Genomic DNA, 12596 nt, shown 5'->3' on the forward strand with positions numbered 1-12596 from the left:
TCGCCTGAGCAATACTCTTTCCTGGGCTGGAGAACTATTCGCAAAAGCATGATAATGGTGTTGACAGGGAATAAAAGCATTAAGACAACACCAGCCCTTTGCCTACATTTCACATCAGTTTTTTACCACCAGACTACTGAGTGTCCTTGAGAAGGCTTCTCACACTCTCATCTCCAAGCTTCTCTTCATTAAAAGCACATAGAATTTCAAAAGCATTTGCAAATGAAAATTGTTCATGAGCCAACACTTTAAACTATGGAATTTTATTTGACAACAAAACAGGCAAAATTGACTAGAACTAATTTCCAACAGTGCCTGTAGAAGATTAAATGAAAAAAAAATTATTCAGAAAATACAAACACAGACTGAAAAGCTTTATCATGAAAAGCAAATCTGTCAAGCTCAAGAAAAATCAAGAATTGATGCTTTTACTATGTTTGTTCGGTTTCTGCACGTAATCTTTGGGATTTTCTGTTTTAAAAAAATAATGTATGCAATTATCATAAGATTTTCAAATGGTGTTTCTTCACAGTCAACATTAAATTTTAGCTGAATAATGTGGTGTTGTTGCCACCTCCACCATGGTTCATGGTGGAAGCACACATCAATGAAGTAGAAGTTCCAGGTTCAACCCTCCTGAATCTGTTTTAAATCGTAGCTTTGAACAAATGGTTGAGAACAGCGGACTGAAACTAAAGTACTCAACCAACATCTAAGTGAACAGAGTATAGACTAGTGCTTCCCTTCCTTAGTCCTTCCACACTCGATAGAAGCATTTAGCTGTTACAGTGAAGAAACAGCAGGGCAAGACATCCACTTGGAGGTCGCACCGGCAGAGGTCTGTTCCTCCTGTAGTTAGTTTTTGCCTTATTCAAATCAAGTAGGTTTTCCTGTTTGCCTAACAGGAAACACTAAGATAACTTCAAAAGTTTACGTCTATGTGATATGCCAATTCTTCAAAGAAAGGTAAAAAATGCAAGATAGAAAACTACACCTGGGCCTTCCATATCATTTAAGAAGGTGAACGTTGAACTGCAACGTAAAAAGAGAGCTGTACAGAGAGGAGCAAGAGGGGTAAATCTAGGTGTCAAATCATTTACATCATGAAGACAAAATGTGGGCTATTCAAGGACTGATAAAAATCATCACTTGAAAGCATCAGAAATATATAAATAGCAAGTCTGATGAGTCCATGAAAAGACTTTTGTTGCCATTATGCCTCTAAAGAAGTTGGAAAGTAAGAGACAAAGTAATGTAGGATAACAAAACCCCCACACCTTTTAAGGAAAAATAAAATAGTGGCAGAAAGAACTGTAATTTCAGCAACTCTTCATTAAGCAAAGAGAAATGCTCTTAAATAAAATCATGAGTCTTCTGTTACCAATCATTCAGAAGGTAGACACCACTATATAGAAAAAAAAGATCCTCTAATTTATTGAAGGGGTTTTATGCTCTGAAACTTCAAGGCAAGTCTGAAGTCTCCAAGGACTATATTTGTATCCTATGGATGTGCAAATAAAATAAAAATATAAATATCATGCTGTTCTGAAAGCAGGCTTAGTTCTCCAGAGCTAGTGGTAGAATAAGCACTCTAAATGACTGAACTACAACCTAAGAGAAAAGTCCTGGACATACAGTAAAGAATGTAAGTGCATTTTCTGGTAGATATTAACAATGCTTCTAAATAGTCTAATTTTGCAAGTGCTTCAAAATATTAAAATATATTACTTTACATCCAGAATAAATTACCTTTATCATTCATCCTTAATTCCTGGCTGTGAGCACAGCATCTGTACAAAACTAACATTCAGATTACTCTGCCAACAATAGCAATTCTTTAAAACAGATCCTTTAATGCAATACAGATTGCATACCTTTGGATTGATTATACACTGTTGGGCTTTTAAAGGTGAACTAGACTGCTTACACCACTTTAAATGTTTATGCCACGAGCTTTGCCAAGCATTCCATAGTAGGTATCAACAAATACTTTGAATCATACCCTCACCTGTTCTACATTGCTATCTTTCCATTACACATACAGAAGTGCGAAAGCCCAACACTAATAATCTGTATTATTTACTCAAACACATTATCCTTTGCTCCAAAGTGAGGTATTTCCCTCCAGTTATGTTGCCAAAGAACTTTAAACAACCCTCAAAATGTTAGAGATACATTTAAAAGGAAAATAATTTAAATATGGAGAGGCTGTATGGCAATAAATTATTAGGGAACTGACCTTTATAGTTTCCCATGCTGAAATAACAATCTGATCGGCTTTCAGAAAGATGCAACACAAACTTTTCAATTAATTCTGCCAAAGCTGCAAAAAGTAAAAAAAACATCAAAACATTAGAGGTAATTAGCAAAATGTAGAACTACATTACAAAAGAAAATGACAATATGTGAAAAACTAAAGTTATTTGAATTACTGCATTCTTAGTCACATTTTTATGGGGGAACAATTCAAAGCGTGCCTTTGCGCTTTCGCATTCCTAACACCGCTCTTACCTTAAATTAAATTTTAATAGTTTTACTGAGAATATATTCAGTGTAAATGATGAAGAAAATCCCATATTATATCTTTATATTCTCTGAGCACCACTGCAAAATTTGTTACATAGTTTCAATATGAAATGAAAATTAGCCATAATTAAACTACAAAATCTTGTTGTATTTGTCTGTGTATGTAGACAGGAAAGGAAAAAAAAGAGAAAAAAAAGAAATACAGCAATCCTCAAACAACATGAAATCCACATCACCCCAAAATGATGCTAACAAAATTAAATGATGTTTTAAGAGCTGTTTTGAAGAAACACAATATAAAAACATTTATGGCATCACAAGATAAAAATTACTCACTTAAAATTAAGCAACAGGAGCACTTCCTTTGGGAAAGTTTGTATTTTATGATGACCATAATGTTCTTATTCAGTTATTGCTATAGAACTTTGTGTCTACAGATACTGCACAGATAATCAGATGCTGACATCTAGTTACTATGAAGGAAATCATGTCTCCCACCTGTCTCCATTCAGCCCATATCCAGGGCTAAACTACAGAAGTTGTTCTATCACCCAATGACCCCTCCTCAGCCAAGAAACGGGAATCAGGAAAAGGAGAGTAGACTCATGGGTTGAAATGAAAACAGATTTAAAGAAATAGCCAAACTAATACCAAATGCCAATATAAAGCATACAAAGTTATATTCAGCCCAGCAAATGTACAGGAGTCACAATAAATAGGTAGGCAGGCCTGAGGAACAGGGTCTGCAGAAGCCCAAGGAGAAAACCCTTCACTATCAGCAAACGTCCCCTGTTTATGCTGAGCATGTTCATGGCATGGGATGCCTCTGTGACCCAGCTCAGGTCAGCTGCCCTGGCTGACTCCAGAGTGCTAACAGCCTCCAGACCATGGCTGGTCTACGGTTCTGTCCCAGTGAAACCAGGACAACACCTGAACAGGATGTTGTCCAGGAAGTTCGCAAGAACTCTCAATGACAAATCATTAGCAAAACCTGTTCCTGATTCCACAGCTCTGCAAGTTTGAGGCTACTGCAATTGAGCACACTACCACCTTTCCAGAATTAAACAAAAGGTAGAAGAGAGCCCTTGCACATCTTGCATGGAGGAAGCCCATACTGAGACAAACCATATGAAGAATTTAAGAAAACAACAATGAACTTTTTTTATAAGTGAACACTACCCCAAACCAGCTGCTGTTGTCATGATAAACAAGATTTAAAGAACAGTGATATAACATTCTTTTCATACTTCTTCAAGCAAGGAAGTTTATTTAGAGAGTAAGTAGTACTGCTACCCATGGGATTGCCTGTTCTAAGACTGCACATTACCATTTCCTTGGCAGCAGCTCAATGTAACAACATTGAAGGTTCACCCCCATGCCACCCAGCAGTGCAAGATCCTGTGTCCATGAGGAGAAAGAGGAACATGACAGAACCTCCACCTACAATCTGATGCTTGCTATGCCAGAAAAGTAATGGAGAAAAAGATATCATATCAATTACATGGGTAATTTATATTCTTCTGTATTTTTTACAGAAAGAAGAAACTGCTACTTAAACATAATATATGTATATTTATTCATGGTTAATAAATATATTTACTAGCTCACATGGGGCTAGTAAAAAGCAACTTATTTTATAGAAGAGAAATAGATTATTCATTTTGTGAGAATAAACACTCTCATTAATGTTCACTAATATGCTTAGTGGAATTTGGTCCACAAACAATATAAAAAATGTTTGTGCAAAATGAGAAAAGGTGTCTATACCTGGGGCAGTAGATAGGAAAAAATGAAAATAAAGTACGTAATTACCTTGATGTTTGGCTATTAGTATTGTGATTACTGAAATATACTATAATAACAAACAGAAACTACATTAACCAACCTAAAATACCACATAATTCGGAAAATTTAAACCCAAGTCAGATCATTGTGCGTTTCTTCCCTTTTTGTTAGAAGGCATCCACATGCTTGACCTGCCAGTTGAATATTTCAGTTCAGTGCTTGAGTTAATGGGAGAAGTGACAGCTCAACTACTAAACAATTTTTTTGAAACTCAAGCACTAAATTGATTCCTACCATTTGAAAGTATTTATCTAAGGGCCTATCAGGATCTTTGAAAGCTTTTAATCGAGTTTGAGAGAGGAAGACACGCATGAGAGTTTATCAAAACAGATTTAGTTAATACACAAATAGAAGGCTTTCACAGGACATTGCCTCTTCAAAAAGAATGTCAATGTGAAGTGACAAGCAGTTATTTTAATTTTTTTTTTTTTTTTAACCACTAAATCATTTAGCTGCCACATGGACACTCCGTAAAGATGTTTATGTAGGTGGAAACTGGCTCACTGATTTTTTTATTTAACTGGAAATGTAGACAAAAGAAACTTAGGTAAGTCCATTGTATAGTACAGTTGTTATTGTTGTAAAAGCCCACACCCTCATGCAGAGGTTAAGTTCAAAGTTAGAGATTAATGTTGTGGCCTACTAACTCAGTGAAAATGTTGATTTTCTTAAATTGAGGTAGCTTGGCTGTATTAACATTGATGTTTTTAAGAGAGTGGCAATTACCTCATGCAAATTTAATCCACACATATAAAATAAAGAGAATTTTAATTTAGGAGTGTGTAATCATATACAAAATAATGACAGGGTTTTAAAATCCACTAAGCGATTGCAGTATGCTCATAAACAGCTGAATTCCTTCAGGACATTTTTTTTTCCTTGAAGAACTAATGTACAAAAGGAAGGTAATTGAAATAGCTTCTCAACTGCGTAAGAACACTGATTAAAAAATTCATGTGATTAAAACTGTTTTAATAGGTAAACACCATGCCACATTATCTAATTCCTACTTTGGTTTAAACCAAAAGGTCAAAAATTGTGAGAACATCTATATTTTTTTTTTTTTTTTTAGATCCTCTAGTGTAATTAGTGTTCCTTGTTCATCCTCTTTATCAGCTCAGAGATGCTTCAGAGTTTAGAAGAAAAAGAACTTTCTTAGGACTTAACAGTAGTCCTGCTTGACTTGTGTTAGTCCTGACTTCTTTGTAAGAGTAGTATCAGAAATTTTCACCTCCATCAGTTTAGTAAAAATATGAAAAACCCAGGTAGCAATCTCTTTCTTGATGGCAACAATGAGGATGACTTTTTTTATCTCCTAAGGTAAGAAGTGACTTTCCGTTATTGCACACTGAAATGGCAAAGGGACAACCTGCATCTTCTTTGGAAAAAAGAAAACAAGGTAGTAAAAATTCTGACAATGCTTCCATAAGACATGAAGGTTGCCTATCTTACACAAGTATCTTTTTTATTAATGCCTTTCAAATCCTAATCAAATGTCAGAACCTTCACACACATTCAAATGCAGTTACACTGCTTACAGGATATTCCTTTGGAAGTTGCTCCAAACTACTGTGGGGAACAGATGAAAGAAATTTTGATCTGCAATTGTTCTTCTTGCATAACAGGAAAGACCCACAGATCCACTCTAATTCTGAAATCAGTCTCCTTGCAAAACCAAGTAAGGACATAAAAAAAAATATTTTTTTTTTGTTTTATTCTAAAAACTTCTTTTGTGAATGCAATATTTTTAAATTGGTCATTCAAAAAAAAAAAATGAGAGCAGATCTTATGCAGAAACTAGATCTACCTGAGTAATCTGAGCCAGAAGATTTGGTCCACATTTTAAAAGATCAAATCTAGCTTAGAGAATCTGTTCTTGCAGAGAACAGCCTCATCTGAGGATCAGTTCAGAATGGAAATCTAAAGCAGTTATCCTGATTACTCTTTTTGAAATCACAGCCTAGAGAATTCTCACATACACTTAACAAGACAGCCTTATGGAAGACTAGTATGCAAAACTGAAGTTAATCAAATCATCTTTAGCTGGACCTAATGAAAACTGAAATCCATTGAAGAAGAAACAACATGCCAGTAACAGCTCTAGAAATAAATTATTCCCTTGTCTTTGAATCCAGAAAATCCTTTTCAAGAATAACTAAAGTCCCTATTATCTTTAGTTCTATACACAGGCAGAATGGTGGCAACTGAGAGCCCCTCCTTGGTGAGATTCCACTAGTTGTAAAGCACACCTTTATATAAGATACATTTACAATGCCCGATAGGCAGTTTATTAAAATAGCCTGAAGTTTAGTGTTTTGTTATCCTGAATAATAAAAAAAACAACAAACAACATCACACACAACAGTTACACCTACTGAAAATACCCAACTTTTTTGCTCTTCATTCCATAGGGAAAGTTCTGCAGCTACTTTAAGCTTTTTGCAGCAGTTGCTAAAGACTGTAGCACCCAAATGTCACAATGGCATTGCCTCAAGGGATGACAATATTTTTCAAGATGCAGAGCTCTCAAAGCATTAATGGACTACAGAACACTTTGTTGATCACAACTACTCTGCTTTCATCAACCATTCTGCTTGAAAAAATTGAAGAAAAAGCCTGTGTTTTCCAGTAAGATCTCATATGCAATTTCAAGAGCTGCTATGTTTTTCACATCTTTGAAGTCATCCATAGTTACTGACACTGAGAGAATAACTGCCTGAAACTGCAAATTACGTTAAAAAAAAAAAAAATATGCCTCCCAAATGTATTTGTTTGTTTAAGAGAGAATATTTTGGAGGTAAATTAATAGGCCCTAAAGTTTACTCACAATCTAAATCCTGATTCCTGAGATAAGCCGTGGAAACTCAACAATTCCATGGAACAAGTCACTTTAGCTGAGTTTACTATGCCTGTCCAAACCCATACCCACTCACAGATACAAAGCCTGATGAGAATGATTAGGATCTGGGGACTGATTACCTCTCAATTATGAAAAGAAGAATGTTAGCATATAATTATATGATCTTTAACACCTTCAATTTCTGTTGTTTAAATTCTCCTAAGAGAGGACAGGATTCAAGATGCTGAACCTGACAAGACAGGAAAGAGATCAGCTACTGACACAACACTAACCAGGAGAGAAAAAAAAAAAAAAAAAAAAGTGTTACTAGGACTAAAAACAACAGAAATGACTACTGCAAAGCCTGAAAGATGAGTAGGAGGGAGACAACTGAAAAAGATATGGATGAGACAGTCAAGCCAAGATCACTGGTTCAAAAAACTACCTCCCAATTATGTGAATGATTCAAACATGCAATATACTAAGCCTAGATTCACAAGCCAAATAATTTTCTACATAAATCCAAGCTATTTTTCAAGCTTTGATTTACCTGTTTCTCTTTCTGCTCAAGCCTATATGCCAATACAGATAGCTCTTATGTAGATGTAGTGAAGATGCTTCAGTGAGTCCACAAGCATTGCAAAGAATGGTCCAAAAGAGGCCAAGCCTTGCCTTGACTATAGGCTCTATCCATAGTTCTCTAGCTTATCTAAAGGACTCAAAGACATATTCAAAGACACTTAAGAACAAGCAGTTATATCACTAGCATCCAAAATTCTGTGGCACCTACACAAATGGAATGACTAGAAGAATGCCTTTGTCTTAGCTTATTGTGCTTAGATTAACAGAATGTAAAAGCTGTCTGCAATATGTTTTATTTTTAGATGACCAAGAAAACTCCCACACTTTCAGTCCTGCCACACTGAAAGACACAAGCCTGAGGAAGGTTTGTATCTCGTTTCAGTGGTTCAATAAAGCTATTCAAAACTGGATCTTGATATTTGACCACAGAAAGTACTTCAAAGCCACAGTAACAGATGATGCTTTAGTAGAAAAAATGCCAATCTAGGGCTGAAGCTAGGCATTCCCAAAAGTAATATGACATCACAGCATTTAGCACAAAAATATTGACCAAGCCACTGTGATGACAATCAACACTAGAAGAGTGAATTAGAGAGATTGATACTATACAGATTGCTCAAGAATTTTCTAATGGAGTTCAGGCAGTTTATATAGATTCAGCATCTGGCAGTACTGACACTAGGCCACAAAATATCCTAAATTCAATGCACATTACACTATACATTCATTGAGTCCAGTCCATCTTTGCTGATTACGTTCTGGTTCAACTGTTGTTAATGTTAGTCTCCCCTAGAAATGGCCCAATACAGTTTTGATTTCTTGTGATCTGGACTGAAGCCTCTCAGTGCTCTGAAATTTGGGAGAGCTTCACATGCTGCAAAAGATACATAGCAGCACAGCTGCCTCTCCTAAGACAGTTTCAATGAACATGATGCTGTCTGAAACCATACAGCTAGCACGTATTTTGCTGCTTCTGAAATATCTGCAAGCAGTTGTGCATCATTTGAACAGCTTTGCAACCACCTTAAATTACCAGTACTTACACTTAATTTATATTACTATTCTTTTGTAGAATGTTTAGATTTATTTATTTAGTATCTCATTGTGCTATTCTGTTTCTATTTCATACTTTTTTTTTTTCTGTGTGTGGTTTGTGAAAGCACTTGCAGAAGTTCCTGTGAGGCTTAACAACAATTCCATGGATATTTCCTTAGCTGGAAACAGTTCTTCAGAAGCAAGCACGCATTTTTTGCTTTGGCTTAACAAATCTTAATGACTTTCTATAATTCTTCATTCTAGCATCTGGTACCTCCAACAAAGTTCCAGAAAACAACCTACACAGATTTTGAGACTGTATGAAAACCTACAAAGCACAAAAGGAGACTTTTCTTTTTCCACTGTAAGCCACCTACTTTAAATGTATGTTTTGTGGTTTTGTAAAAACATGGGTTTTAAACACATAATACCTTTTAGATGCAGGAAGAGAGACTAACCATTTTCAACAAAATATTCATGTAATCTATGAAGATGTCAGTCTAGAAAATATGCTGCATCAAAATAAAACTGATTATACATAGACTGAACTATTTGTACTTCACAATACATAACGTCAAAAAACACCTCACTGAGCTACTAAATTAGTCATGCAAGAAAAGTAAACATACCATTTTGCTAGAAAAATCTACATTTTTTTTAATTGCTACTCTTCAGTTTATTTTCTTATACTAGCAGAAGCTCAGATGAAATACAGTCAGTTGGTTTTGACTGGTTATGGATCTTTGTTCACCTGTTTCACGAAGCTGTCTGAATACATTCATTTTTGGATGTGTACAATATAATGTACATTGTAAGTGCATATACTGCATATACTTATTATATACAAACGTATTCTGTCTATGGACAGTTTTCAACAGACGGTGAAAGCTCTAATTTAAAACCACCTAAGACTGTAGACTCAAGCTTGTTTCAAACAAGCAATAAGAATAGAAAGCTCTGAGAGTTTAGAAACATTCAGTAATTATTGATCATAACCACATTATACAAAATGACAAATTTCTTATTAATTATTTTAATACTAAATCGGTTCCTGTATAAATGACTTCCTTAGGGCTACTGAAACTGCCCTGTAACTTTTATATTGCTACATAATTTATCATAAAATTCAGGACTCTCACATAAAACACACATGCTAGCTTACTTTGATACTATACAGAAGATATTTCATCTTTTTTGTTAGTTGTATTAATTACTTAAAAAATTTGAATGGAAACCTTTGGCACCTGTAAACAATGTACTGACCATGTGACCATAATCAGAATTCTTACAGAAACTAAAGCCAGCAATTTCTGAAAAAAAAAAAAAAAAAGTTTATTTATTGCTACACAAGTTTATAAAATACTACAGGTTAATTATTAAGTCTGATTTCTGATGATATATGTCATATGTTTGATTGTTGGTTTTGTTCTGGCTGGTTTGTTTTTTTAACTATCTATACCTATGCTCCTGCATGAGCGCACTCTTCACTAGAAAATAGATAAGAAAATGAAGAAAAACCCAAAATAGTGAGCTCTCCGATGTTTAGTATGTCTTAATGCTGGAAATTTTTACTGAAATTAGCCATTAATATAAATTTTCCAACCTGCCTTAAAGTCATTCATTATCTCTAGGAAATGTCTGTCTTCTCTCACGCTCTCTTTTCTCAGCATCTCAATAAAATACATTTTGGAAACCTGAAATAAAGACTTGTATTTGAGTCCTCTGTCAAATTTCACTGAAAATTGCCAACACAGAGGGGTGATGGCCATAAAGAAAGAAAAACAAGACATGAGACATAAGCTTTGTCTTCTCAGGAAATTCCCAATGAAACACCTTTTATAATCAACATGAAATGATTGACTACTTGTATAGATAATGTAACCCGTAATAAAACTTTTAAAAGAATGGTTGCTTACTAGTGGCCTTCTATTTGCTTGCTTTGTTTTACTCAGTAAACCATACTCACTGGTTCCACTGATGGTATCTGGTCTGGCTTTCATGACTTTGCAGAACTGTTTTCTACAAGTTTCTTTCCACCCAGTTTGCTTCTTTGGACTTTTTAAGAGTGATAAGAGCTTGTCAAGATCTTTATCTAGAAGAAACGAAAAATGAATGTTATTCTGTAATGATAATCTTGGCTCGTTATTTTTTTATTTTTTTCTTTCTTCTAAACTTACTATGTAAGTAATAAGAAGCTATCAGTTACAGAGTACCAAAGAGACAAGTAGATGTATTCAGAAAGTAGAAACCATTTCAGTGAAGAACATGAAAGTCAGAGGTAGCTCCCAGCCCTGTTTATTGCCTGGGATTTTCAGCACACATCGTACCTTAGGAAGAAAAGACTTAACTAAATATCCCTTATTCAATGACAACTAAACTAGAGAAGTCCTAAAACTAATAACATTCTGCTTTATACAGAACAGAAATATTCGTTCTACTTACTGCTGGGTTTTGAATATTTAAGACATTACTGAGGCACATAACTCCCCTAAAGTTATTACTCCCCTGCTGAAATTATAAGAATTGGAAAGACAGCAGTTTGGTATTTCCATGTAATTTCACCACTCTGAGAATCTAAAATCGGGAAGATAGGCAAAGATCCTCCACCAAATATCAGTGGTTTAATAATAAACAATGAGGTGGTGGCACTACTTTGTAGAACATGAAAAGCAGCATGATAAGACAAGTAACATAACAATGTTCCATAGAAAATTTCTACTTCTTCCGATAAGCAGGTTTCCTTCAGATGCTTCAACTATGAACAGGTATTATGGCATATATGTGTATGCCCTCAAGTTGCTAGGCATAACTATTGAGTAAATTTTATGAAAATACATTGGGCTGCTTATTCTGTGAGAATTTTTATAATAGCTGTGCTGGTAATCTCCAGAGTTTCCCAACTTCAGCACAAAGGCCTGAAATTGGGACAAAAGATTACACTAGAAGTATTGTATTGGGTTTGCATGGCAAGGTTTTGGTAGCAGGCAGGGGCAACAGGGGTGGTTTCTGTCAGAAGCTGCCAGATTCCTCTGCGTCCAACAAGCCAATGCCAGCTGGTTACAAGACAGATCTGCTGCTGGTGAAGGTTGAGCCCATCAGCAACGGTGGTAGTGTCTCTGTGATAACAGAAAATTAAGATCTGGGAAGAGAAGTGTCACAACGGCAACTACAACAGAGAGAGGAGTGAGAATATGGGGCAGAAACAGCTCTGTGGACACCAAGGAGCTCATGGTGGAACAGGTTGGCTGGCAGGACTTGTGACCCCATGGAGGACCCACACTGGAGCAGTTTGTGAAGAACTTTAGCCTGTGGGAAGGAAAGGCTTGTGTAGAACTTAGAGAAACTCAGAATATTAAACTGAGTTTTCTAAAGAACCTAGGTACACCCAACATGCTTCAGCCAAGGGCCACAGGCTCTTTGCTGGTGCTGGCAGGGGCTCCAACAATATAATTCAGGCATTTTCTAACTTCTGAGTGCTTGACTTTTTACCTAAGCACTATTAAAATAGTCTTTTGGTACAGTTGTTATACATAAGGCACAAATGTATCAGATAACATTGTTCATTATATGTTCAGCTTGCTTATAAAAGAAAATTGCAGAACAGTTTACAAAAAGAACTTTATGAAAGATTCATTTTAAATGCAAAGAAATAATTTCAAAGATTACTCCTTACTGTTACTTTTTCCTTGTTATTAAAGACACATTTGCTCTTTACAAAAGGGAGACATGTCTTCAAAATTAAAATTGTCATTGATGCAATGACAAAAGG

The 12596-nt window shown here is 35.4% G+C and overlaps 1 protein-coding gene across 1 annotated transcript in view; it reads right to left on the reverse strand.

The window, feature by feature from the left end:
• The window catches only part of TBC1D32 (TBC1 domain family, member 32), a gene marked incomplete at its 5' end in the record, with an annotated part of 59304 nt that overhangs the window by 16306 nt on the left and 30402 nt on the right, over positions 1–12596 (reverse strand). Inside the window, 2 exons of the mRNA XM_008935890.1 lie at positions 2240–2323; positions 10794–10919. Coding sequence (XP_008934138.1) covers positions 2240–2323; positions 10794–10919 — 210 coding nt within the window. The remainder of the gene's footprint in view (positions 1–2239; positions 2324–10793; positions 10920–12596) is intronic.

This window comes from Merops nubicus, unplaced genomic scaffold (genome assembly GCF_000691845.1).
Source record: "Merops nubicus isolate BGI_N331 unplaced genomic scaffold, ASM69184v1 scaffold23542, whole genome shotgun sequence".
Taxonomy (NCBI): Eukaryota; Metazoa; Chordata; class Aves; order Coraciiformes; family Meropidae; genus Merops; species Merops nubicus.